This window comes from Schistocerca gregaria, chromosome 2 (assembly GCF_023897955.1).
Source record: "Schistocerca gregaria isolate iqSchGreg1 chromosome 2, iqSchGreg1.2, whole genome shotgun sequence".
Classification (NCBI taxonomy): Eukaryota; Metazoa; Arthropoda; class Insecta; order Orthoptera; family Acrididae; genus Schistocerca; species Schistocerca gregaria.
In genome coordinates, this window is record NC_064921.1 from 260,157,262 (window position 1) to 260,179,881 (window position 22,620).

Below are 22,620 nucleotides of genomic sequence, written 5' to 3' on the forward strand. Positions count from 1 at the left end.
ATCAGGCCAACAGAAAGTAGACGAGTGATTTGTGACTTCTCTTTCTGGGTGTCTCAACCCCTCTGTTCTTGATTTGGACTGCAACATCAACTGAAGTTGATTATCTGATTACCGATTCCTTTCAGACAATATTGATGTGTGTTTTAATTCTTCAGCAAGGCTTTCCTTGCCAGGAAGTTTTAGAACTGTATGGACCAGAGTCGTTAGCATCGAATTTCTTAATCATGGATTGCAATGGCTCAACATGTAGTGGTGGAGGTCATTGTGCGTGGGTTTTCTGTATACACTGTGGCCCAGGTACCTGCTTGGTCTTCTCAGAACTATTTTTTGAAACCAAGCGAGGTGGCGCAGTGGTTAGCACACTGGGCTCGCATGCGAGAGGATGACGGTTCAATCCCGCGTCAGGCCATCCTGATTTAGTTTTTCCATGATTTCCCTAAAACGCTCCATGCAAATGCTGTGATGGTTCCTCTGAAATGGAATGGCTGACTTCCTTCCCTGTCCTTCCTTAATCCGATGAGACCGATGACCTCGCTGTTTGGTCTCTTCCCCCAAACAACCCAACACAAGTTTTTTTTTTTTGAAGTTCCATAATGAATTTATGAATTTATATTGGGATGTATAGAGTTAATTTTATGTTAGGATGTATGGAGATTAAATGTTGCAGGTATTCTTTATAAGGTTTGTTTGTTCCATGTGGCGGTGCCACAAACATGTATCGATACAAACGTGTTGGCTTGAACTTTTTCTGTGTTAGCACCTCTGCTTCAAAGTGTTCCTTAAACACATTTACTGCGGCAGATAACAGATTACCTATTGTCTTGCTATTGGTTTGGTTTGTTCATATTTTTTCTGTCAAACAGGAAATGAGTTGACATGAAAACACGACTAAAATGTTCAGTAAAGCTGCTGTTCAACATTTCATTGATTAGTTCCAAGGAATTTATAGGACGACAGGGAAAATGCAATTCTGCTAGTCAACAGCGGCAATGCTACAATCCTAATGTAATGTGCGGGATACAGTAAAAACACAATGCCCCCACAGAACACAATAAACAGGGAAAACTAATAACCCGGGACAGAGGTTGTAATTTAAAGAAGGCTTGTGGTCCGTCACTCACTTTATTAACATCTCGCCTGCCATTACATTCACTAGAGCTGGGTAAAGCTGCATGTGTGTCATGAATATCAGTGTGGGTCATGAATATCAGTGTGGGTTATGAAAAACAAAAGGATCATAAAAGGGGGTTGTGGGCATGGGGAAGTCATATTCGGCTGTAAGTAGTGGCACAAGATCAACTGTAGTTCACATTCTCATTGGAGTTAATGCTGCGAGTCACATTATAACACTACTCGCAGCACCTGAAGATGATGATTGGGTCAGTCATAAAGATGATATGTGTTAAATGGAAACAGCTCTGCTGGACATCTGTAAGCACATCATTAATGCCAAAATGGTACGGCCCCCATTCTGCTAAACATAGAACTATCCTTAACATTCCTACTGAAATATGTTTTATTGTTAGTATGTGACCCATTGTTGGTTACATGTTTATTGCTGTGGTATTAAGTGTCCAGACAGTATTTATGTAAATTGCACAAAAACTAAAGCCTTCAATAATTAGCGTGTGTTTCTGCATCTGATTATGTAAGCTACACATATAAGAAAGTTTGGAACAAACAACAAAATAGAAAACATACCCACCTTTCAAGGGGACGTACATAGTCTTTACCTTCAAGATTCATTTTAGTACAATTTTTCTGTTGTGTTTCAGGGACAGTGAAGATTCAGTGTACCCATCAAGTGATGTACTGAAGGAATTAAACAATATAAGTAAAGAGAATCAGGTGACATCTTTTCCTAAGGTGAGTGTGTGTCTTCATGCATTAGATAGTAATATTTTGCTCAATAATTACAAAGATTATAAATCAGAATTGGTTGTAAGTCATGGATCAGTTTTGTGTGTAGTGAATCCAAATATCACCAAGAAGTCTCTTCCAAAATTTATTTACTTTGTATTGCAGAAAGATATGTTAAGACAGACGGCTAAATTAAACCAAAACAGTGATGCACAAGATACTAATGATGAGGAAGACAGATATCTTGAAGATGCTGGAAGTATTATGGAGAGTTTTAAGGCTGATGTGGATTTTACAAAGAGCAAAGTTGAAGTGGATAACATTGAGCAACCAATATTTGAGAAAATATCCTCCAGCAAAAAGAATGTTGGGAGAGTCGCAGACAATATGACTGATTGGTTGCCTCCAGTTCCTTTAACAAAATCACATTTTGCAGCTATTGCAACAAATGTTGACAGTGATGCCATTATATATCTTCATGATAGAGAAGGTAATGTATTGCTGCCTGTGAGAAAATTAGTAGACTTTGTGGATTACTGTTCTCAACTGAAGAGACATTTTGTCCAAGGATCGAACAAAATAATGTGAACACTTGTTTAATATGATATACGGTCACCTGTTGACATCCAAAACAAAATGAGTTCTGCATATTGATGCATATTAATGGTTATCAATGGGATTGTTAAATAACTTACCAAAGAAGATAATTGAAAAAAGTTGAATTTAGTAGGATGTTTTCTAATTCAGACCACAATTCTATGATAATGTGAAGACCAAATAATCATAAACTTTTAGCTGTCTGTGAGAGGGGTCAATATGCCAGAAATAATTCTTGCACTCTTGACTGGACATGGTCACCTAAATAGATTCATAGACCTTATTAGCCACATTGTAGTTCATTGTAATCACAAGACCCACTGAGAAGTATGGTGCAATCAGTAATTCATAGTTGCGAAAAGATATTCTGGATCACTCTTCCCCTGGTGCCTTCCACACATGAACTTGTCCTGCAGTTGGGAACAGTTTAGATGTAGGCTGTGTTAGTGCCCTCCACACATGAACTTGTCCTGCAGTTGAGAACAGTTTAGATTTAGGCTGTCAGACATTGTGTGTTTCCATTGGTGTCTAATCCATGTGTAGTATGTTTTGCTTTCCTGAAACCTCTCTTTGAGGTTTGGTAACAACAGCTGTACCATAGAAGATTTGTTTATGCAGTTACAATGTCAGAGTCATTAATGAAAAATTTGTGCATTAGAACACATGAAGTTTGCTGTTCCATTGCAGCACCCTTCTTATTAACAGGTAACAACCCTCTGGGGTTATAATATAATCGTCGTTTATAAATAGAAAACTAGGCTGCAAATTGGCTTCTGGACAGAGAACACTGTTGGGTCACACATGGTATGCAGCATGATTAAGAGTCACATATATATAAAGTAGGGAGTGTACAAAAATATGTGGTGACTGCGTTAAGGTTTATTTCGGGCAACCTGATAAGAACTACGAAACAAGTTTTAGAAAACATGTTAATGTTAGTGAGTCCAATATATCAACATGTAGTACTCATTTAAGGGAGTGCAAGTATTCCGCTAATGATATCACATAGACCATTACCATTCTCGAAATGGCAGAAAAAGGTGGGTTATTGAGTATTCTTGAAGAAGTAGAAATATACATCCATATCCTGAAACACCCAGTCAATATCCGTAATAGACAGATAGTGTTTGTAAATATATAGAACATCAATAAAGTTTTTAAACTATGTAAGTTCGAATTGGAAGTATCTGTTTCCCAGCATACAAATTGACCAAACGTTAACAAGGGACCTGTATATTAGTATGTCCTGAGATGCAGGTACAGGTTGGCAACGTCTTTATATACATAGTAGACACAGGTTTTATTACATCTTGCTCATTGTGTTATTCATAACAGATGACATCATTTTTTGTCTCTCTACACAATGAGCAAGGCGATGCAGTGGTTAGCACACTGAACTCACATTCAGGAGGACTATGCTTCAAACCCGCGTCTGGCCATCCTGAATTATGTGATTTCCCTAAATCACTTCAGGCAAATGCAGGGATGGTTCCTTTGAAAGGGCACGGCCAATTTCCTTCCCAGTCCTTCCCTAACCCGAGCTTGCGCTCCGTCTGTAATGACCTCATTGTCGACAGGACGTTAAACACTAATCACCACCACCACTCCTTTGAAAATGGCATGGCCAATTTGCTTCCCCATCCTTCCCTAATCTGAGCATGTGTTCCATCTCTGATGACCTCATTGTCAACAGAACGTTGAACATTAATCTCCTCCTCCTCCTTTGTCTCTTTACATATTCTGTTTTATATACTATTTGTCCATACGCAGTATTCTGTGTACATTGTGTGCATGATACAGATCGATCTGGGTATATTCTCATACATAATAGTGAGGTCTTTGTTATGAGACCCTTTGTCCTACCATCAGTTTCATGTTTTCTTACTCTGGTAGTACTGTTCGAGATTACGTGTAATTGTGGCTGAAACATTTGATGTGGCACTTAACACACAACTGATGGAGAAATTGTTCAATGGTCATGTTTATATGAATTTTAAAAAAATATTATATTGTCATTCATTTATCATTTTGAAGTTTTATAACTTATACATTCAGTTGGCAACTGCTGCAGTTAAACTCTCCAGTATTGGGGGTAAGCCATAAATGTTACTGACATGGAGAAATGCATGTTAGTCCCTGGTCATGCTATGCCTAGCAAGCCAGTGCTATGAAACTTTCTGGCAGATTAAAACTGTATGCCAGACAGAGACTCGAACTTTGGACTTTCGCTTTAGGCAAGCAAGTGCTCTACCATAAGGCAAAGGTCCTGAATTTGAGTGTCAGTCTGGCACACAGTTTTAATCTACCAAGAAGTGCACTGCATAGTGAAAATTTCATTCTGGAAGCCAGTTTTAACGTACCATCACTTTAAACGAATGAATGAGCTTCGAAGTAGTAACAAAACCTTTGAACATATGTCAGGTATGACCACCAGCTTGGTATGATGACTGACACAACTCTGATGACAGACGGATTTGTCTGAAGAAAATAAGAACAGGGACTATTAATGTTATATCCTTACAAAAGGATGCCAGAGTTCAGCGCATCACATTGATATTTATAGATAGGCTCATACCAATAGCGTGACTACGCAAATTGAAACAAATAAGGAAATTGCAGTAAAGTGCTGGGAAATGGATATACATTCATGTATATGAACACCTTGAACGAGTAGAGATAGTATGTTCATGTTCACAGGACATGTACATTAGTATGTTCTGCAGAAATGATTATCATTTCAGTTACCTCAATTCAACATGCATCCCACTGTCTAGTAGACACAGGGTATACCATGGGCCCTGATAACTTGTTCCATGTGTGATGGCATTGATACGAATAAGTCACAAATGGTGGCTTGTGGTATAGCCATCCTTGTTGCATTTGCCCAGTTCTGAAGTTCATCTCTGGTGGTTGGCATTGTGTCATAGCGGCACAGCCGTTGTTTCACCATATACCACACATTTTCGACTGGCGACAAGTTTTGTGATCTGGCAGGGCAGAGTAAAAGGCTGAAATCCAATGCAATCACTGTGATGCCACGCCCCCTACCTTCAGCAAACTAAAATGTGGCTATCATTTTCACACAAATAGAACCGGAATTCATCTGAAAACAATAGCTGATACCTTTCCTGTCCCCAGTGGTGTCTTTCCATACACCACTGCCACCTAGCATGTTCCTGCACATTTGTCAGAAGGTGGGGGAGAAGTGAATGATGTGCACATAACCCATGCCATAATAAACGGCGACAGACTGTCAACCTTGATAGTGTACAATATGTTCCACTGTTGCACCTGAGCTCAGTATGATGCAAATCTGCTGGCCGCTGTGGCCGAGCGGTTCTAGGCACTTCAGTCTGGAACCGCACTGCTGCTACGGTCACAGGTTCGAGTCCTGCCTCAGGTATGGATGTGTGTGATGTCCTCAGGTTAGTTATGTTTAAGTAGTTCTAAGTCTAGGGGACTGATGACCTTAGATTTTAAGTTTCATAGTGCTTAGAGTCAATTGAACCTATGGCCTTGGCTGTATGCATCACATTCTCTCATGCCAATAATGCATCATCTTTCAAATTCATTGATTTGACTTTATGGTACACACATACATCTATGAGGCATTCTGCACATCTGCTCAAGTTACACTCATCTATTACCTTCGAATTATAGTAACAATGAGTGCCACAGGCACATTTCACCGGTAGGTGATGTTGACTGGCGATTTCAGTGTTGACTATGAATCTGCGGGTCAACATGGTTCAAATGCTAATTATTTCTGCAGATCATACTAATTTATATGTCCTGTGAATATAAATGTCCTATCTGTAGTTTTCTAGGTGTTCTGTTTTTTTTTTCTGAACATGAGGGTAAAATGTGTTGGTCAGGAGACAGAAGAAGAAATCCTGCCACAATAATAGTGGCTAAAGAACTGGCAGTTAAAGTACTTAATGTGGAAAATGTATGCAACAGAATAATTAAAGTTTAAGATAATGCTGGAAGGAAATATCTTTGATGTAAACCATGTTCCTCAAATAAGAAATAAGACAAAAGCTAAAGAAGGGTTTATGATTAAACTGGAAGGTGCTGTAACATCATAACAAGACTATGATTATAGGAGACTTTAATGGTAGATTTGAGAGTGATAAAGGAGAATATGAAGTTGCCATAGAAAGCCATGAAGAAGTTTACAGAATCTTTGAAGGATAGGTTGTTATTAGCCAGACATCTGATAAATAAATGGGTCATTGGTAATGGATGGTATAAAAAAAGAAATAGGCACAAGTTTACCAGATACAAGAGGAATTTGCAACAGAAATCCATAATACACCATGTAAAAATAACAGAAGTAACCATAAAATGGCTGACAGAAGTGAAAGTGATGACAATCACAGACTTTTGGTGGGGACATTGAAGAAATTCAGTGAGGGTAAATGTATGGGGAAGACAGGCAAAAATCAAATACTGGAAACAGAAACAGAGAGAAACACAGGAGATGTACAGGCAAAAAGATTGGGACACTGCTTACTAAGATGAGACAAAGAATGGAGGAGGTTCAAACAGGCTTTAGTTAAGGGAGCAGAAGAAAAAAATTGGAAGAATGTCAATAGAAGTCAGAACAAAGAAACACCATTGTGGGATGAGAGAATTGCAGCAGCAGTCAAGAAGAAAAAGAAGGATAGCATATGGAGAGAATGGTTGAAAAACAGACAAATAGAGATGTCTAAGCACAATCGGAAGGAAAATGATGATGGGGAAAAATTCACATAAGAAAAAGAGGAGAATGTTAAAGATGTCAAGAAGAAATTATACCACACATAAAGTAACAGAAAGTGGCAAACAGAAAATACTTTTAAAGTCATCAACAGAGAGGGAAATCTGTGTGGTAGGAAGTAGTTTTTAAAGAATGTGTGAAAGACTAGAGAAAAAAATACGAATAAATGAAGTTGAGGAAGACAAAAGAAATAATATAATCACAGAGGAAAACATTCGTAAATGAACTAGTGATATAGAAAGGAAAGATCTGTAGATGTTGGATGTAGAGAAACCTGCATTAAAAAAAAATGGGAAACACTTCAGGCAAATGCCAGGATGGTTCCTTTGAAAGGGCACGGCCGACTTCCTTCCCCATCCTACCCGAATCCGATGAGACCAATGACCTCGCAGTTTGGTCTTCTCCCTCAAATCAACCCAACCAACAAAATTGGAAAGCCTCTGGAGTAGATTACATCACAATGGAAAGCCGTATGATGTATTGGAATTCAGTGGCTGTGTGGAATAATAAGTTTAGGGTGCACATGTGTAGATATTCCTGATGATTGGATAAAGGCAATCATTGTACCTACTCATAACAAGTGTGACGAGGTGCTCTTTGAGAACTAAAGAGAAATAACATTTCTTAGCCATAGCTTGAAGATCTGTGAAAACATAATTTTACAAAAAACCATAAGAGAACAAAAACAAGGATTTCACCATGAAAGGTCATCTATAGATGCTATTTTTACAGCTATACAGGTGGTACAGAAGAGATAGGAATTTTGGAAAGACGTAACAGTTGCCTTAATAGATTTAAAAAGACTGACAGAGAGAGAAAGAGATACGGTAAGGTCTGATAGAAAGGAACTGTCAAAATGAATGCAACTCAGCATCAGAAATATGTATAACAAAGTGCCTGAATTGTTTTAAATAGATGGTAAAAAATCAAAATGAATTAGAACAGATAGAGAGGTTTGATAAGAAAATGATATTGGAAGATTATTTTATTTTTTTTGGGGGGGGGGGGGGGGGGGCGTCGTCACTTGGTACTTAGACTGCCCCACACCATAAAGTGGTTTGCAGAGTATAAATGCAGGTGTAGAGTTAAGGTTCAGGTGTACTGTGCCTTTTCAATCCAAGCAGTTATGTAGTCTCCAATAACTGTTCTCCTATCTCAATCACAGCTTTCCTTAATTTCGAATTCCTGATTGTTGGAAATTGATTGTATGTATACAAAATTGTATGGCAGTAGCCATTTTCTCAAATTTAGTTTTGCAAAAATCTTGTTTATTTAATGTTAATAAAGAGACATCAGTGTATTGACATGTATTGCGACACTCCTATGAGTATAATTCATGCACTTTAATTGTGCACCAGAAAGAACTATCTATTGTCCTTCTTTCTGACTGATGATCATGAGTTCATGAAGGTACAGAATTTTTGCGGTACTATATTTGGGCTTTTTCCATTAAGAGTCCAAAGTGTGAAGTTTTATGCACCCTTATTGTCTATAAGTAAACGTATTGCTAATTAATGTTATATTAGAAAGCATGTTTTAAACAATATGCACTTGCATTTCCTTCACCCCTACCCATCCACGCACCCACCTGCCCCCCCCCCTTTTTTTTTCTTGATTGATGATACATGTTAGCACAAATATTTGTGTTGTATTATTTGTTTGAGGTACTCCTTGGGTGGCCTGCAGCAGTTAAAGAGTTCACCAGCACCTAGAAAACGCGAAAGTATGTCGTACAGCTCCTAGCTCTGCATAGACTACTTAAGGAGAGCCTCAGAGTAGGCATTGTTAATACTCGCCAATGAAGATATTATCCAGCAATACATTGTGAAGACTCATGAAAAAATTTTCAAATCATTTTATTGTGTAACTTGTGTACAGTAAGTTGTCAGTTCACATGGTGGCTATCGGATATCGCAGAAAGTACATCTTGCCCTCACATTAAGACTGCCAAGGGGAGACGTACGGTGAGGGGAAAGCAGCATTAGTTATTGCAGCAGTGCTGGCACCATTACAATAATACAGGGTGTTTCAAAATGAACATTCCGGTTTTAAGGCATTGTAGCATTTATTGCACTTATCTTACAATTGTAAATAATACACCAAATGAAAGAGCAACTACAACAGTTTTGTTCATATACCTGTGCATAATGTACAAAGAGTGACTGAAAAACGTGTTGAACAGGTGCGAGTCTTCCACACTTAACCCCAAGAAATATCCCTGCAGAAGGTTTATGGGCCTTCCTTTTTTTTTGGAATGAACTGTAACTGATGTCCCTTATCTTAATATATGACAGCTATGGCCTGTGCCTCATTGGGAAGAAACAACACATATTCATTTGTAGCAAGATGGTGCACATCCTCACTGGCATAACTCAGTAGGTGACTGCTTAAGCGACATTGTATCCGACCGTTGGATGGGGTGCAATGGGCTGATTAACACAGCATTTTATGCATGACCTCCATGTTCACACTCAATCTGATGTGATCATGTGTATGTACCTCTGGTAACAGCTGATCTATCTGACTTTAGAAACAGTGTTATTGCAACAGCTACTCGTGACACATTGATCAAGGTTTCGGAACAACTCGTCTACAGCGGAAACTATCCGGTCTGATAAGTATTCCCTGAGAAGCTATCTATGTTGATCAACATGCAAATTTTATTACAGTTTACGATGCGCTGCACGTCACATTCATCCGTCAGTCGCTTAATGCGTTCATTACATGGGTTCTTTGTTGTCTAAATGAGTGGATATTGTGTAAGATTACCATGTTCACACTGAATAATTGTAAGAAAAGCTGCTTCTGTTTCTCTTTCATTTGATGTATTATTTATAATTGTAAGGTGAAGGTAATATTTGCTACAAAGCCTTGAAACCTGTATATTCATTTTGAAACATCCTGTACTTTGCATCTGGAGACAGCTTAACATTGGCAGCTGTTTGAGACAACTCATCTCTCTCTGTCTATCTAGTGCGGGTTTTCTCCATGTCTGTCTGCACCAGTGAAATCATCAAGTTATCATGGACAAGCTGTGTCTCTGTATATGACTGACTGACTCATCATCATCCAGCCCAAACTGCTAAGGATAGAAACTTGAGATTTGGAGAAAGTATGGATTTTATACACTATAGGCATCATTTAAGAAGGAGTTTCTAGAAATTCCAACCCTAAGAAGGTGAAATAGGGAATGAAGAGTTTTTTTAATAAAATATTATAATTAAGGAACTACTAAAATATATTTAAAGCTACATCTATGAACATTGGTATTTGACTTCTTGATTACAAATAATAAAAAAAATGTGTTTCATTGTTTTTGGAAATTGAACACCCAAGTGGGTGAAATACGAGACAAGATGTTTTTATGAAAAATTTTATTAGGAAAGCATTTTTAAAGCCAAATATACAAAATTTTAAATTTAGTTTCGCAGTTACAAATAAATAAAAAAGTATGTGTTTCTCTGTTTTTGGAAATTCAACCCCTTTTGGGGTTTAATGGAGGATGAAAGTTTCTATGGAAAAATCCCATTGTGCAAGCATTTTCTAAGCTAAATCTATATGAAAATTTGTATTTAGCTTCTCTGTTAGAAATAAAACATACAAGTCACTGTTCTTGGAAATTCAGCTTCTAAGGGGGTCAAACTTTTATGAAAATATTTAATTGCAAAAATATTTTTAAAGCTAAATCTTGGAAAATTGGTGTTTGGCTTCTTGGTTAGAAATGAAAAATACATTTTTCACTGTCCTTGGGAATTCAATGTCTAAGGGGTTCATATTCATTCACTGAGGCTTTATCGCCCTGCCCAAACCATTAAGGATAGAAACTTGAAGTTTGGAGAGGGTGTGGGTCATATACTGTAGGCATCATTGATGTAGAGATTGTCCAAATATCAGTCCTAAGGGAATGAAAGGCTTTTTGAAAGTATGTTGCTATTAAGGGAATTTGGAAACTACAACTATGAAAACTAGTATTTGGTTCCTCAGTCAGAAAATTAAAAAATATGTGCATCAGCATTTTTGTAAATTCAAACCCTAAAGGAGTGCAGTAGGGGATGAAACTTTTTAAGAAATATTTTGTTACATTAAAAAAGATTTTAAAGCTTAACTTATGAAAATTGGTATTTCACTTCTCGGTTAGATTTAAAGAAATATGTGTTAGGGGATGAAAGTTGCTATGGAAATATCTCCACAAGAACACAAAAGGCATGTTTAACAAAGACTTTGGGCTCCAACTATCAGAATCATCTTTTGGTCAGAAGTACATTTGGAAAAGACCATGCTTACATGGCCTTAATTGGTGTGAAAAGATTAGAAGGTGCTGCAGTTTGTGAACAACATAAAAATTCAAGTAAAGAAAGAAAAATAATCTGCAGCCCATAAATTCTATGCAAACTAAGCATGCAGCACTAAGTTAGTTTACTATGTTTTGGTTGACACATACCCTCTCATGTGGTGACCCTGAAGTGAAATATGAATCTACTGTAGAGAAGTTAGATTTGAAGACTACGAAGGTAAAGAGACTTACAAAGAAGGACAAAACATAATTTTCATCTGAATACAGGATTTACTGATGAATAATTTCAGAATGACTTATCAAGATTGAAGATTCCATTATATGTGCAAACAATGTCAGTACACGTGTGAGCCATTAGTACAGTGCATAAGGATAAGCAATTGTGTAAAATCAAAATAACAACAAACTTAATGATAACTTCAGTTCAAAATACAACCAAATATTGGACTTCACATCCCATCTGATGTGAATTAAGAGATTAATTGACTTCCAAAAAAGATTAACATAATATGTGAAAGCTTAGCTTCTCTTGTAGCTTATTAATCATAGAGACAAATATTATATATGAAAGCTTTTCTTTTCTTGTAGCAACACTATGTATATTAATTTAAACCATTAAATTTTCCTGTTCATATGTTTGTGCTACTTAACAGTGATGTTGCTATTGACCTGACTACATCACATGTCCATCCTATGCTCTAAATATCCACTGTTATCGGCTGGCAAGATCACGTGACATGAACTGTGGCTGGCTTACAAAGCGCATCGCAATTGCGATTTCAGTCCTTCGGAAAGTAACATGCGGTGTTTGGTGGAATGCGAATTTATACCTTCGTAATACGAAAATATGCATCGTACATGTTGCTGCACATCAAAGAACATTCCAAAATATGTTTTTTCCCTTGTGTTTCGTTTTCTAAAGAGCCGGGAAATTATAAGCCGCTGTATAAAAACATAACCATTCAAATAACAGACAAATTTTACAGTTCTGGGGGAAATTATACAGTCACTTAACACGGAAAAAGTGTATTTTCACCCGGGAGAAAGTGTATTTTTAACTGGGAGATCTGGGAAAAATCCGGGAATTTTTTTTTCCTTGTCCACGTATACACCCTGTGCATAGAAGTTACTATTTTCATTGCTGCTCTCTCCAGCAGTCAGCTGTTAGAACCAATTTTTGGGGCCTGTGAGAGTGAAGCTTGTGATTTCCTTCTGTAGAACTGATGAAGATCTCTGTCCTCCGCACACCAGGGAGGGACCCTGGGCTGCAGTGTGGGAGGGGTATCTGTCTTTGGGCTGTGTCTTTGTCTTTCTTAGGTTCTAACATTCCAAGTCTTACCTTTTCTTTCTTACTTCTGTCTTTTCATGTTCACTAGTTCTACTGACAGAACGCTTCTTCTGCCTGTATATCTAAAATGTGTTTTCACAGGATTGACCGAGCTGTAGTAATGGTCAAGTAGTTTGTGGATGTAGTAGTTTAATGTCTTGGCCCCAAAATGGAACTTAGTTTTGCTGAATTTATTTTGAAAACAATAATTAACTGTCACAATACCAAGGCATTTTCAGTAACATATATTACTAGAGAGGGGGGAAGGGGAGGGGGTAACTTTGTGCTCACCATAAAAAAAATTAAAAATTAAATGAAATTCATTAATTGATCTTGAATTACATTAATAACATACTTTTGAAAGATTTATTCATGGATAATCAGGATCCAGAACCTGAATATTTCTATTAAAACTGTTTTCAAAAATGCATTTTATGTCTTTCACTTACTTCGTCATTTATGTTTACTAAGTCTGATTATCTTGAGAAAAATTAATAGTAAAAGTTGGTATAGTACTATTGAAGTACCCTTCACTATTATTAAAAAATATTACAAAAACTTGAGGTAATACACAAAAACCTTAAGTACATAACATAGGTTGCGAGAAGAATTATTCACCACTCACTTTGGAATCTACTTCACACTTAGAACATACAACAGTTTTTTGCTGTATTTACCACATGTGTATCTCTTACAATTGTTGCACATTATAGTTGTTTTGTTCACTTTCTTGTACTTTCCTGCATTTGAAAGGCTTTCACTAACTCACAAATGGCATCTACCTTTACCTCCACGAGCTTCCTTTGCACTGAAGTTGTGCTTGATTTTCCATCCGAGAACACCATACCTGAAACTACAGGCTTTTGCACCCCTACAAATATTTGTAGAACTTTCTCCAATGTGTAGTTTCATGAGCTGTAGTCCCAGTCCTTGAAGAAAGAGTCGTCGCTTATTAAGTTTTTTTCTTATTCCAGCCTGGGAAGTTCAACAAAAATAATGTGTAATTATTTACCTCTGCTATGTCCACCAGAGTATAGAAAACAGACAGCAGCCACCTCCTTGTAGCCCTCTTAGTTCAACACTTCTTCAGTCCTCTTAGTTGAACATTTCCTCACCATTTGATCAGTCGTGTCAATGCCACCTTTAGCCTCATTATAATATAAATTTATAACTGTTTTCTTCAAAGTGTCAGTAGGTGAACCAATTGCAGTGTCATGATGTTTAGGTGATAGAAATAGCAGATTGGGTTTTTCATGGGGGATATAAGAAACAATTATGATAGTATCACTGAAAGCAAATTTAGTGGAATATAATTCTCATCTTGAGATATCTTTCAGTCTTGAGGTATGTTTCCTCTTAGCTTGTAATGTTCCCACGAGAGTTAGCTTGTGATTCCTCCATAGATCTTTGACCAAATCAATTGAAGTGTAATATCTGTCTGTAGGGACATTTCACCCTGAATTACGTTTAGGAACCACCAGGAGTTTGACCACAGTTGCAGAGAATTTTATTGTTGTGTACCATCATTTCTTTTCCCAGCATAAGACTCCAAGCTGATAACATAGCTAGTTTTAGCGTCTGTGAGCATGTGTAAAAGTATATCATATTTACCAGGTTTTCCCTTCATGAAGACCTTGAAGTGACAACTGCCACAGAACAGTGACAGTATTTCATCAATAACAGTGTGCATCCCAACAAAATAATATTTTGGCAGTGATTCATTCATTTTATCAAAAAGTTCTCCAATTGCAGCAAACTTATCACATTTCCTGCAATTTCTTAGCAACTCTCTGTCATCAAATCTTACTATTTTAGTAAGCTGGTGGAATCTGGCTTGGCTCATGGTAGCAGTATAAACAAACCTTCCTGAAATGTAGTACCACACATGTGTAACGGATGATTTCTTGTCATTTTCCTTCGCAGTAATAATTAGTAGCCCCATATATGCCATGAACTTAAAATCAACACACAGTTAAAGACGTCCTGAAGGTTTGCATAGGGTGACTAATGGGGAAGACCACTGACTTGCATTGATCGGCTTGAGGACCCCATTAGCTTGCCATTCCCATAATTGTTCAACGAGCTGCTCCATAATGGCAATGGGCACTTGCCTAGCTCAACAAAACTTTGGTTGTGTATTGTCTTTGAATGACACATAAGCTACAAAATTGTTCGTACAACCAAGACCTTTACTAAAGGTTCACTAAATTTGTCACACACAGCTTGCAGCTTGCCTGCAGTCATATCTGTTGAAATTTGCAACTCTGACTTGTGGATTAACAATCCGAAAATGTCAAAAGAATCGAAGCCAAAAATATTGTGTGAAGGTTTGGCAGAAAGCACTGTGGATTCAACTGTCTTTGTTACACTTTGAAAAATAGCTGCTGTACTGAGAGTTCCTAAAACTGAAATTTCCTGTCAGTTACAACCTGACACATGCATAGCTGGACTCAGTATAGGTGAACCTAATCATTCATAAATAATGATTGTTCAGAAGTGTAACTGAGGCATAAGTGTCCAGCTGCAATTTGACATTGTTCTTAGCTCTGTAAAAAGTAATAAACACCTGGTCCTGACTACGTTCCACATCTGAAGAGAGAACTCTCTTCCTGCCTGTTGCTGTCCATTGGTTTCTGTGGGTGGGGCAAATATTTAGTAGTGGGCCTATGTTTGAGTTGGTGTGACTTGCTTGCCAAATGAAAATCACCCGACTGTTGTTTGCTAAGTTTTGTATTTGGGTGACCTTTCACAACATTTACTACAGCTGCGTGGTCACACTGTTCCATGGCTGGCTGTGCTGTGAGAACATTAATGGTGTGAACTGGTTTTGGCATGTTACTTGGGAATTTGCTGCCCACACAGCTTTTTCCTGCACATTGACTGAACATTACCTTTTGTATTGCCAAAATTTTAAAAAAAGTGTCACTACTTGGACACCGAGCATGCTTATGGCGGCTAGTGCACTTTGGGCTTGACTTTGCTATTTTTTTCTATCTACCGGCATTCTGCCGGCATGACATGGCACTGTTTGTCTCTGTACATGATGCCATACGGGCGCAGCGGACACCAGATGGTTTACATTCTACAGCACTACTAGCACTGTCACTATGCAGTTCATTAATATTTGACTTTTGCATCTCATGCTTAGCTAAATCTTAAGTGTCCTGAGCCTCAATTAACTGTAACACTGTATCTAAAGAAGGATAAAGTTGTTTCAAAATAGCAGCACGAATTGTGTCATCACAAATATTTTGAGTATAGCATCACCCAGTGTGACATCACAGTACGATTGTCGACAAATTCACAAAAACTTGTAATGCCTGGTTAAACCTTGTAAACCAGTGATCCACTGTTTATGCGAGTGACCTGCTGCCTCCTAATGGCAAAAAACTTGAACCTTGCAGCACCGAAGAGTGTGTGTTTATCAAAGAAAGTAGTTAACTTTCTAACTGAAGTCTCAAACTCTAACTGTTTTGGTTGTTTTCCAGGAAACTGTTTCACTTTGAGCCTATAAACTTTGTTACCCACAGTGGAAAGAAAGGTGCTATCATCTTCGTACTGTGCAATTTGTGTGCCTCCATGATTCATCAATGGAACTACGTATTCTGGCCAGTCCTCATATTGTTTGTTGAAATGGTGGAATGGCATCATAGAGGCTGAAGCTGCTGTGCTGCTTGTAGATTCTGCTGCTGCTATTGTGTTAGCAACAACTGCTGGATTTGCTTGCCCTGTAACTGAATAACATGCATTTGAGAACTGTCTTGTGATACAGAAGCCACGCCTGTTAGGAATTTCGATTAGACACTGCACACAAAATGACACACTGTCGGTCCTGAGTCAAAAGTCCTCACACTAATGCACTAGACATATGAAAAGAACTATCAAGACATAAATAACAAATAACAAGAGTGGGCAGGCAAAAACAAAAATAAATCCTGTGACTTGCGCAGATCCTTTCCCTCTTCGGTGCCATCTGTTGTGGGATACTTCGAATACAACCTCAGGAGGAGATTGTACTTGTCACCACCATCATCTATCTATAATGTGCTGAGCGAAACACTATGAGAGAAGAATGAGAAGAATATTGAAACAATAATAGTGATAACACCCCCCCCCCCCCCCATGAACCATGGACCTTGCCGTTGGTGGGGAGGCTTGCGTGCCTCAACGATACAGATAACCATACCGTAGGTGCAACCACAATGGAGGGGTATCTGTTGAGAGGCCAGACAAACGTGTGGTTCCTGAAGAGGGGCAGCAGCCTTTTCAGTAGTTGCAGGGGCAACAGTCTGGATGATTGACTGATCTGGCCTTATAACAATAACCAAAACAGCCTTGCTGTGCTGGTACTGCGAACGGCTGAAAGCAAGGGGAAACTACAGCCGTAATTTTTCCCGAGGGCATGCAGGTTTACTGTATGATTAAATGATGATGGCGTCCTCTTGGGTAAAATATTCCGGAGGTAAAATAGTCCCCCATTCGGATCTCCAGGCAGGGACTACTCAAGAGGATGTCGTTATTAGGAGAAAGAAAACTGGTGTTGTACAGGTCGGAGTGTGGAATGTCAGATCCCTTAATCGGGCAGGTAGGTTAGAAAATTTAAAAAGGGAAATAGGTAGGTTAAAGTTAGATATAGTGGGAATTAGTGAAGTTCGGTGGCAGGAGGAACAAGACTTTTTGTCAGGTGACTAAGGAATTATAAACACAAAATCAAATAGGGGTAATGCAGGAGTAGGTTTAATAATGAATAGGAAAATAGGAATGCGGGTAAGCTACTACAAACAACATAGTGAGCGCATTATTGTGGCCAAGATAGATACGAAGCCCGCACCTACTACAGTAGTACAAGTTTATATGCCAACTAGCTCTGCAGATGACGAAGAAATTGAAGAAATGTATGATCAAATAAAAGAAATTATTCAGATAATGAAGGGTGGCGAAAATTTAATAGTCATGGGTGACTGGAATTCGGTAGTAGGAAAAGGGAGAGAAGGAAACGTAGTAGGTGAATATGGACTGGGGCAAAGAAATGAAAGAGGAAGCCGCCTGGTAGAATTTTGCACAGAGCACAACTTAATCATAGGTAACACTTGGTTCAAGAATCATAAAAGAAGGCTGTATACATGCAAGAAGCCTGGAGATACTGACAGATGGGACCTGGATAAACTAAAAGAACCATAGGTTGTACAGAGTTTCAAGGAGAGCATAAGGGAGCAATTGACAGGAATGGGAAAAAAATACAATAGAACAAGAATGGGTAGCTTTGAGGGATGAAGTAGTGAAGGCAGCAGAGGATCAAGTAGGTAATAAGACGAGAGCTAGTAGAAATCCTTGGGTAACAGAAGAAATATTGAATTTAATTGATGAAAGGAGAAAATTAAAAAATGCAGTAAATGAAGCAGGCAAAAAGGAATACAAACGTCTCAAAAATGAGATCGACAGGAAGTGCAAAATGGCTAAGCAGGGATGGCTAGAGGACAAATGTAAGAATGTAGAGGCTTATCTCACTAGGGGTAAGATAGATACTGCCTACAGGAAAATTAAAGAGACCTTTGGAGATAAGAGAACCACTTGTATGAACATCAAGAGCTCAGATGGAAACCCAGTTCTAAGAAAAGAAGGGAAAGCAGAAAGGTGGAAGGAGCATATAGAGGGTCTATACAAGGGCGATGTACTTGAGGACAATATTATGGAAATGGAAGAGGATGTAGATGAAGATGAAATGGGAGATATGATAGTGCGTGAAGAGTTTGACAGAGCACTGAAAGACCTGAGTCGAAACAAGGCCCCTGGAGTAGACAACATTCCATTGGAACTACTGACGGCCTTGGGAGAGCCAGTCCTGACAAAACTCTACCATCTGGTGAGTAAGATGTATGAGACAGATGAAATACCCTCAGACTTTAAGAAGAATATAATAATATCAATCCCAAATTAAGCAGGTGTTGACAGATGTGAAAATTACCGAACTATCAGTTTAATGAGTCGCAGCTGCAAAATACTAACGCGAGTTCTTTACAGACGAATGGAAAAACTAGTAGAAGCCGACCTCGGGGAAGATCAGTTTGGATTCTGTAGAAATGTTGGAACACGTGAGGCAATACTGACCCTACGACTTATCTTAGAAGCTATATTAAGGAAGGGCAAACCTACGTTTCTAGCATTTGTAGACTTAGAGAAAGCTTTTGACAATGTTGACTGGAATACTCTCTTTCAAATTCTGAAGGTGGCAGGGCTAAAATACAGAGCGAAAGGCTATTTACAATTTGTACAGAAACCATATGGCAGCTATGAGTTGAGGGACATGAAAGGGAAGCAGTGGTTGGGAAGGGAGTGAGACAGGGCTGCAGTCTATCCCCGATGTTATTCAATCTGTATATTGAGCAAGCAGTGATGGAAACAAAAGAAAAATTCGGAGTAGGTATTAAAGTCCATGGAGAAGAAATAAAAAGTTTGAGGTTCGCCGATGACATCGTAATTCTGTCAGAGACAGCAAAGGACTTGGAAGAGCAGTTGAACGGAATGGATAGTGTCTTGAAAGGAGGATATAAGATGACCATCAACAAAAGCAAAACAAGGATAATGGAATGTAGTCGAATTAAGTCGGGTGATGCTCAGGGAATTAGATTAGGAAGTGAGACACTTAAAGTAGTAAAGGAGTTTTGCTATTTGGGGATCAAAATAACCGATGATGATCGAAGTAGAGAGGATATAAAATGTAGACTGGCAATGGCAAGGAAAGCGTTTCTGAAGAAGAGAAGTTTGTTAACATCGAGTATAGATTTAAGTGTCAGGAAGTCGTTTCTGAAAGAATTTGTATGGAGTGTAGCCATGTATGGAAGTGAAACATGGACGATAAATGGTTTGGACAAGAAGAGAATAGAAGCTTTCGAAATGTGGTGCTACAGAAGAATGCTGAAGATTAGATGGGTGGATTACATAACTAATGAGGAAGTATTGAATCGGATTGGGGAGAAGAGAAGTTTGTGGCACAACTTGACCAGAAGAAGGGATCGGTTGGTAGGACATGTTCTGAGGCATAAAGGGATCACCAATTTAGTATTGGAGGGCAGCATGGAGGGTAAAAATCGTAGAGGGAGACCAAGAGATGACTACACTAAGCAGATTCAGAAGGATGTAGGTTGCAGTAGGTACTGGGAGATGAAGAAGCTTGCACAGGATAGAGTAGCATGGAGAGCTGCATCAAACTAGTTTCAGGACTGAAGACCACAACAACAACAACAACAACAACAACAACAACAATAATGATTAGTGACAAGAACACACACATTTATTGATGAATACTCAACTGTACAAATCAGCTTAGGTAGCAGATCCTGAAGTTAAACTACTATTCCAGAAGTTAAGGCTGGTTGGTAGACAGTTCTTGATCCACTAGAATGATCACAGAAAATGAGCTGCTTTGGACTCACACCGCGCGGAATGGCCACATGTTTAGAGGTGCCATGTCACAGATTGCGCTGCCGATCCCACCGGCGGTTAGAGTCCTCGCGCGTGCGTATGCGCGCGCGCGCGCGCGCGCGCGCGTGCGTGCGTGCGTGTGCGTGCGTGCGTGCGTGCGTGCGTGCGCGTGCGTGCGTGTGCGTGTGTGTGTGTGTGTGTGTTGTTTGTAGTTTAAGCAGTGTGTAAGTCTAGGAACTGATGTCCTTAGCAGTTTGGTCCCTTAGGAATTCACACGCATTTGAACATTCGATGTGGACTCGCTAGAGTCAGACGATGCAGCGTGAAGTATGCAAATAGCGGGCGTTGTTATCAGTAGTCAAGCTGACTTGGAACTGTGCACTCTGCTGTGGTGCTGGCTTATATCACTTCTCTGGTGACACCACCGCTACGTCTTGGTGCGGCAATTGCTGGTCTGTATGCCATCTTTGGAAGGGCTTGTCGCCCTATTGACACCTGTGGTGCTGCCTGGTGGTGCTTGCTGTCACCATAGAAACAAAGTGTTTCCATTTCCAGACCCATGTTCATGTAACATAATTTCTTTGTCTGTGTGTGAGGAATGTGTCCTGCAATTTGTGCTATACAGTTTTGTTACATTCTGTATATAAATATGTTACCTTGCCAGGGCCGATTCAGTTAATAGAATTTCTTATGGGAGCATGTATGGTTATTCGACGTAAAAAGAACAAACAATAATGATAGTGATGGGTAAAAACAAAAAAGGGATATATTTATCTGATTCAACTCGAACAAGCAGTTTTTAAGGCGTAAAACATAATGGTACCAATGTTTTAAGTAGAAGGACAATTTATGAAAAAGAAAATGAAGTATGAATTGTATTTGATGTATGCCAGATATTAATGAAAAATAGTATTTCTATTATAATATTTAATGTTTGAATTAAGACTGCTTAAAAAATTGTAAAGCACTTGTTCATATATATGGGACAGCATGTGTGAGTATACAAAATTTTATGCAGAATTAAATTCTGTATTTTTTTTCCCTTAAGAGTCAGTTGTGTAAAGTTTTCTGTACCCTCATCATCTATAAATTAGTAAACATGGTTTTAGTTAATGTTACAATAAATTGTAAGCATATGCGAGGATTGTTTAATTTTAGTACAAAAGTTTGTTTACATTGTGTTATTTGTTTGAAGTAGACCTTGGGTGGCATGCTGTTGTTGGAGTTTGCCAGCAGACGCTTTTATGCCACAACTAGTATGCATGGACTGCTTAGGTATAGCCTCAGATTAGGCAGTTTTTAGATTTGTGAATGGAGATATAAAACAATATAATTGTGAAGACTCATGAAAAATATCTGCAAATCATTTTAATGTTAAGGATGCCTCTACATTAAAAACATATATCTATACAGTCGTGTAATAAATGTTCATGGTTTTATAAAGCAGTTGCAGATCATTTCAAAACTTTAGAAGTATAGTCAACAAACAATGTAGAGCAACTAAAGCTACAGTGTAGGAAATGCTGCAACCAGCCATACTGTTACTAGTTTTGGGCTTGGAGCCATCATCACCATGGTAAAGTTGATTTCCTTATAAGTTTAACATTTCTATCTTCATTAAAAGCTCTAGGAAAGCCAAAAAATCAACACTTCTGTCTGACGATGGGCAAACAGGCTCAAGCCTGAAACTAGTAACAGTAGAGTAAAATAGTTTCTAAAAAAATTGTGGTTGGTTGGAGTATTTCCTACAGTGTAATTTACAAAAACATTTCCTATGGTGTAATTTACAAAAACAACTGCTGTGTTCTGTAACTGAAATGGATAAAACAATTACTAAAACTAATTTTGCCACCCAGAACCACTAAAGTGGGCGTAATTTGGTATGAAACTATCCTCTATGGAAGAAACAAAGTAGTTACTTCTGGTCGTTCCATGATTTATGCAGGGAAAGGAACAAAGCTGGATCAGAAGTTTGAAAAACTTTCAGTCTACGTGGTCATAATTCTACTCAAATAACTTCTCAATTAAGGGTATTACTTAGCAATGGACAGAAACAATTTTTATACATGTCCTCAGCCTGCATAAATTCTAGCCATAAAAATTAGAAATCCATATGATATCTCTGACAACTAATGCCATGCCACCTTATCTGAAAAGGAGAAATCTACACTGTATGTCCAAAAAGTTCAGAGACTGATTTTATTCTTGCCACATAAGCAGTCTTGAACTAACAACTGCGCTCTGGAACCACTCAATTGTCAGCAGGCAATGGTGGGTGTGCCATCATAGTATATCAGCATTGTGTGTAAAATCGCAATGGAGCAAAGATCCATGGTTTGACATTTGAGTCCATGAAAA

At 38.4% G+C, this 22,620-nt stretch overlaps 1 protein-coding gene across 5 annotated transcripts in view; it reads left to right on the plus strand.

Annotated features, from left to right (window-relative positions):
* Window positions 1–22,620, plus strand: part of LOC126336827 (RING finger protein 17) — a 467,240-nt gene that overhangs the window by 407,247 nt on the left and 37,373 nt on the right. For all 5 annotated transcript variants that reach the window (XM_050000889.1, XM_050000891.1, XM_050000890.1 and 2 more), the window contains 2 exons: window positions 1,776–1,866; window positions 2,026–2,350. In XM_050000889.1, coding sequence (XP_049856846.1) covers window positions 1,776–1,866; window positions 2,026–2,350 — 416 coding nt within the window. The remainder of the gene's footprint in view (window positions 1–1,775; window positions 1,867–2,025; window positions 2,351–22,620) is intronic.